At 40.2% G+C, this 6248-nt stretch overlaps 1 protein-coding gene across 1 annotated transcript; it reads right to left on the minus strand.

Annotated features, from left to right (window-relative positions):
• Window positions 1-1175: 1175 nt before the first annotated feature.
• use1 (unconventional SNARE in the ER 1 homolog (S. cerevisiae)) lies at window positions 1176-4881 on the minus strand. Its single transcript, XM_008407951.2, is given in 9 exon segments — window positions 1176-1939; window positions 2791-2953; window positions 3057-3081; window positions 3169-3184; window positions 3775-3927; window positions 4001-4079; window positions 4303-4352; window positions 4715-4825; window positions 4828-4881. Coding segments are annotated over 9 exon segments (834 nt in total). The 3' UTR covers window positions 1176-1756.
• Window positions 4882-6248: the final 1367 nt, after the last annotated feature.

Below are 6248 nucleotides of genomic sequence, written 5' to 3' on the forward strand. Positions count from 1 at the left end.
GTCGGAGCATTAAGGAGGTACAAACAGCTGGGATTAAACCAAGGGATGATGATGATGATGATCCTCTGCTTTGACACGGCCTCATTTGGTCTCGTGGTTGCCTGCATACTTTGGCTTCCAGCAGGCAAAATACCCCCAGGGCTCCTAAAATACACAGCAGGCTGATCCAGTCAACGAGCAGCGACGAGGCCGGGCTGCAAGCCCCAACAAGCTGGTCAGCAGCGCAGGACTCGGGATAGCAGCCAGGCTGGGTAGTAATGGTAGCAACTTCTTGTTTTTTGCAAAGAAAACAAATCCTTATTCTCCGATTGTGTCGTTTGATTAAAACGAGAGGGAAAAAAAAGAAAGACGTCTGTTAAGTTTAACAAACGCTTGAACACAGCTGGGTTATCTTTGAGAAGTTTTTTTTTTTTTTTCTGCAGCCAACTTTCTTTATTTAGCCGTACCTGAATCCGCAGAGCACTTCTAAATGAGTATCGGAGTTAATTTAGAAGTCATGGGCTGATCAGGCCACCGGTGTCACTGAGGTCACTGAGGCTGAGGAACGCTGAAACTCAAAACGTCGAGACTGACACCCAGTGGCCACATTTAGTTACTGCATCAGGAGCTCCAGGATCAAAGAGAAAAGTATAAATTAGAAATCCATCGCCAACACTTTAATTTATTTCAAGCATCTCAATTCTGATATGTAAATTAACTGCCCACAGGGTGATGCATTTCCAGCATTTAACTTTAGATGAGTATAGTTCATAGCTAATAAAAAAAAAGTTGTAATTTATTTTGCAAGRAAAGAGAACAGAAATGTTCTGCTGCGGTCAAGCCATTGTGTTTACAGTTATGGGGAAGATTTCTGACTTCATTGTCGTCCAGCAGAAAGTCACACCTTGCTTAAGAAAACATCAAAAGAAGCTGGAGCTACACATTGTGCTTTGCAATGGAAAGTTGGATGAAAGGGAAAAGTCTGCACAAGCAAGTTTCTTGAGCTTGGACTGGTTTGTTGTCAGAAAGAGGAGCTGGGTAGAATAAAGTTTAAGTTGCTTCAGGTCCAGTGTGAGATTCCTGCGGTGATTTGCTGAGAGTACAAAGCTTCCTACATTTCAACTTTTAGCTGATGTTTTGACTGACCTGCATAGGGAAACGAATCATCAAACGAAAGAAGGGATTCGTCACAGATGTGTGTGGACGCAGCAAATCTTTACTAACAAAAAAAAAAAACTTACTTCATCAACAGCTGCAGCCTCAAAAGTCATCACTGAACCAGACTCAAACAGAAAACACGAGCGACGCTCTGGATTGACGACGGAGGTAAATCAATTCAGCAAAAAGAATAGAGGATATTCTGACATCTTTAACAATTAGTGTCCTTTATAAATGGATCGTCCAGTCAGTTATCAGATCCGAGTCCAACACTTGTGACTGGAAGCTGACGTCCTTTAAAGAAGCTTTTAGTTCATTCCATTATTACGTCTGATTAGCTCGTTATCCACCAGTTATTAAGAGTTTAGAAGGCAGTAAACACTAAACAAGAGTTGAAATATCTATAAATAAGAACCTCTTGAACTAAACGAGGCAACATTTGAGTCCCAGCAGCTTCAACCGACTTGATCCGGCTCAGCTGAGAGCCGACGGCTGCTCCTCCACCTTCAAGCGCTCAGAAATGTCTGTGTGTCGAACCGGCTTGGTTCAGTCCTCTGCGTCACAGACACAGGAAGCCCACAGAGGATACCGAGAGTACAGGGTTGGGCCCGGCCCTTCATCATCTGAGCCTGGGGAAGATCCTGATGAAGAGGATCATGCTGATGAAGGTGAAGGAGACCAGGATGAGCATCAGCCACAGCAGCCAGTTGACGGACTTCTTGGTGTGCTGCTCCAAGCGCTCCGACTCCGTCTTCAGCTTCTCAAAGTTCAGGTCGGCTTGACGCATGGACTGACTCAGAGTCTGGAGAGCAGAGAAGAAAGAGTCTGACGTCAACATCCAGATAAATCAATCGATTACTCAAACTAAAGCCATTTGCTGAAAAAAATAAATAAAAGATGTTCACAGCCAGTAGATTTACTACAGTATGATGTGTTGTTGCATTTTAGGCAATAACATGTTTATTTTCTTATTTTTTTTAAAAAATGAATTGAATTATTTGCATCTTTTGGTTTTAAGTGGTTAAATAATTTTTTTTTTAAATCTATAGAACGTCCCATTTAAAAAAAAATCTGATTAATCACCAGAATAAATCAACAGATTAATCGATCACTAAAATAATCATTACTTGCAGCCCTGGTTGTAAATGTGTTCTGCCTACTTGTGACCAAAATTAGCTAAAAAATAAATAAATAAATAAATAAAAAATTCTGGCCGAGTCAGTTAATCAAAGAACACAATATTTGGAGTCAAGCCAAGCTGGGAAGTAGCTTTTCTCTGAGAGTTTTAATAAAAATAAAACGGATAGAAACATAAGCTTGAACTCTTATTATAGTGAAGCTTCTAACTGCTTCTGGGTGGTTCCAGGTGGATTGGTGACCTCTCTCTTCAATCCTCCTCCCTGAAGAGAGGAGGCAAATATTTATAAAACCCATTAACTTTATACAACAAATCAACTGACCGGTTTGTAAAAATGTATTTTCACTTTGTTAGTAAACAGATTTTTTTTTGTGTGAAAGATTTGTCAAAAACAAGACGTGGATCCATTTTAGAGGCATTGTAGATACATGTGTCATTCTTTGCAAAAATGGTTAGACGATGATTGATCCCGATATGTTTCAGGAAAGCAGCGCTCTTTGTGCCTGTGCAGCTACCTGATTGTCCTGCTTGATGATGTTTTGAGCAGCCAGAGTGTTGTTTTTGAGATTTCTGGCCAAGTTAAGCATGTCCTCCGCCAGCTTCTCCTGCAGGTTGTGGTGGCGCTGCAGGACTGCGTCCAGCTCGGCTGCAGACTGCCGCTCATCCAGAGGAAGAACTCTGCAAGATTTTTTTTAAAGCGTTGAGTCGAGTCAGAGGAAGGAAAAAAAAACAGAAAACTGTAGGAGCGTTTGTTTGGTGAAGCAGTGGTGTTTGAGTTCACCTTCTATTTCGCAAATCTCCATCTGCTGTGGGTGAAAACGTTAGATTGTTAGAAAGTGCTTGAAGCAAAGATGCTGAAAACTAGAGGTCTTAGAATTTAAAAGGTTTCTTACCTTTGCCAGACGTCCGCTGCAGAGTAACAACATAAAAAAACATGAGTCAAACATGTCAAAGCATTTTTAAGTTCATTTTCCCATCCATCCATTTTCTTTCACCCTTGTCCCTCAGTGGGGTTGGGAGGGTTGCTGGTGCCCATCTCCAGCTAACGTTCCGGGCGAGAGGCGGGGTCACCCTGGACAGGTCGCCAGTCTGTCGCAGGGCAACACAGAGACACACAGGACAAACAACCATGCACACAAACACTCACACCTAGGGACAATTTAGAGAGGCCAATTAACCAGACAGTCATGTTTTTGGACTGTGGGAGGAAACCGGAGTACCCGGAGAAAACCCACGCATGCACAGGGAGAACATGCAAACTCCATGCAGAAAGACCCCAGGCCGGGAATTGAACCCAGAACCTTCTTGCTGCAAGGCAACAGCTCTACCAACTGCGCCACTGTGCAGCCCCAGTTCATTTTTCCATTAAAGTAAAATCAAGAGGTACACACTTTTAAAGAAAAAATAATTACTTTAAAGAAAAAATATATTATGAAATATATATGCTTACTATCCAGTCTAATTTGCCTGATAGTTAAACAACACGCGTCTCATCTCACCGTGCCGAGCAGTTCGTCTCTCATCTCCCCTGTACATCGGGCCTTCGACTGAATGTGAACGGTTTTAGTGGCTGGCATCCTCTCATTGGCTATTGTCGGCGTACGACCTGGAGCGAGGAACTGATTGGCTAAGGCCTTCTCTGTTGGTGATGTCTGTGAAGGATTACGAGTTGAATTGTTGTGAACCGCAGTTTATATAAATAAGCTGAATGATCTCAAATCTCACCAGTTTCTCTGCCTCTAAAAGTCCTTTTAGAAAATCGACTTTTCTTGTGTATTCAGTCAGGATCTCTTGTGTCGGTTTGCTGAGAAAAGACACAAACACAGAGGCATCAGAACGTTTTTACAACATCAGCTGTGAGCGGAGCGACTTCCGTACAAATGTTCAAGTTCCAACAAAGACAACCTTCTCAGTATATTTGTCATTTAGCAGACCGTGTGCTGATTAAATGTCCACAATTTAGTAAACAGTAGAAAAAAAATTAAATAATCGAGGTAAAAAATTAATATCAAGGGGGGGGGTGTAACCTTGGGCTTTTCCTCAGAGCCACCAACATGTCCACCAGGGCTGCAACATACTACAGAAAAACAAACAAACAAACAAACAAAAAAACAATAAACATGTTTTCAGAAACCTATAGTGTATGGTTATTATAAGAATCTTGTCGGACTTATTACTGTTATTTCCTGCTGTTTCCATGGGAACATAATGGAATGGTAAACTTATATACCAAAATACGATAACTAAGGTTCAATAGGCAGAACGTAAAAGCAAGATTAAAAACGTAAAAATGAGATAGAAAGCGTATACCACAGTTCCTGCTTTCTGACGACGTGGCTAACAAAGCAGCTAGCAGCTGTTGAGCTAACAACAACAACAACAACAACAACAGTAAATCTGCAGCTCAGATTAAACTCTTTGAGCTCAGCTCTGGTTTACCTTCTCCAGTCTCCATTCAGCCTCTCCTCGTTTTTCCGACGCCATATTTTCACAGCGAGACAATAATCTAATAAAATTGATCTCTAGTCTAGAAGCCATGTTGGAATCGCACAGTGTCGCAGCTGTATGACGTAACCAGCCGCAGCCGCTACGAAACTCGTCTCCATGTATGGCAGGACGTTTTTATCATAAAATCAACTTCACCACACTTCATTTCCCGATTTCTGACACCGCTATATGATGATTACACATAATAATCTAAGAAATATCTAAGCATATTTTGACTATAAAAATACCTATATAAGATATCGCTAATTACCTTCTAACTAGTATGACGCACGTCATACAACCATTAAGTTTTATGGAAGCTTTAATTCAAGATATCTACAAATTACTATCTGAAGCATATACATTTCATTTAACACATAAATGATGACTAGTTAAAAAGTAAAATATCTCACTTTTTGTTCTGAAAAGTCATAATCCTAATTATGAATTATGACTTGAATGACGCAATAATTCAAGATATTTTAAATGTACTTTTGGATTGGAAAACTTATAGATTTGACTAGCGCAAATTAAATTGCAGATGTCTTGAAAGCAAATAATAACTAGGCAAAACTGACAGAGATATCTAGAAGTGTAATTTTGAGAAGTCAGAATTTTTTCAGATGACTTGAATTAACTGATTGATATCTTTAAAAAATTATTCTGTGTTGATAAAACATTCCAGATTTTATGTAACAATTTGAAATTTCAAAAAAAAAAACAAACAAATTAATAAAACATTTTTGAAAATGCTCAATTTTCAGCATTAGAATAGGTTGACAGCTGTTTTCAACTGCAATGTGAGTACTGGAAGAGAATAAATTGGAAGTTCACATCATATCTATGAAAATTTAAATTTTCTACATTATGGCCTTTTGTGACAATTTTGTGCAGGAAATCCTAAATTCTCCAGGCAGATTTTTGAAAAGCTCAGTACAGCACAAAGAAGTCCATGTTGTTTATTCCTAACGTGGTGGTATCATCTATTTTTCAGCCACAAGGCGCCAGTAAGTAACAATCGACTATGTTACATGTATAAAACACGAGTTAAAAGCAATTTGAGGCCTTGAAATTGGCCTCTGTCTCTTTAAGAAGCTCCTACCCCGCGTCCATAATGTCGCCACAATGCTTCTCACTATGCGTTTACAACGTTGGACTTAGAAGTAGAGTGGAGAGTAGAGCAAGTGTTTAGGCACCCCTTTGTGGCTGACACGGGAGATTCAAGGATTTCTGGGAAATGCATGAAAGAATCAAAGACTCCCGATATGGTTTTGAGGGAACAACGTCTGGAGGTGCCAGGGAGGTTTCAGGTGGTCGCTTAAATGTCTGATTATAGAAGGAGAAAGTGCGCCCTCACCTGTTGAGAAAGGTGTATTTAACGTTAAAGTTACTTTCCCCTAATGGTATATATACTAGTCAACCCAATGGCCGTTTCACTCACGGTTTAGCCGATATGCTTCCTAGGTAAAAATCAAAAGACAAACGC

Source organism: Poecilia reticulata, linkage group LG4 (assembly GCF_000633615.1).
Source record: "Poecilia reticulata strain Guanapo linkage group LG4, Guppy_female_1.0+MT, whole genome shotgun sequence".
In the NCBI taxonomy this organism is placed as follows: Eukaryota; Metazoa; Chordata; class Actinopteri; order Cyprinodontiformes; family Poeciliidae; genus Poecilia; species Poecilia reticulata.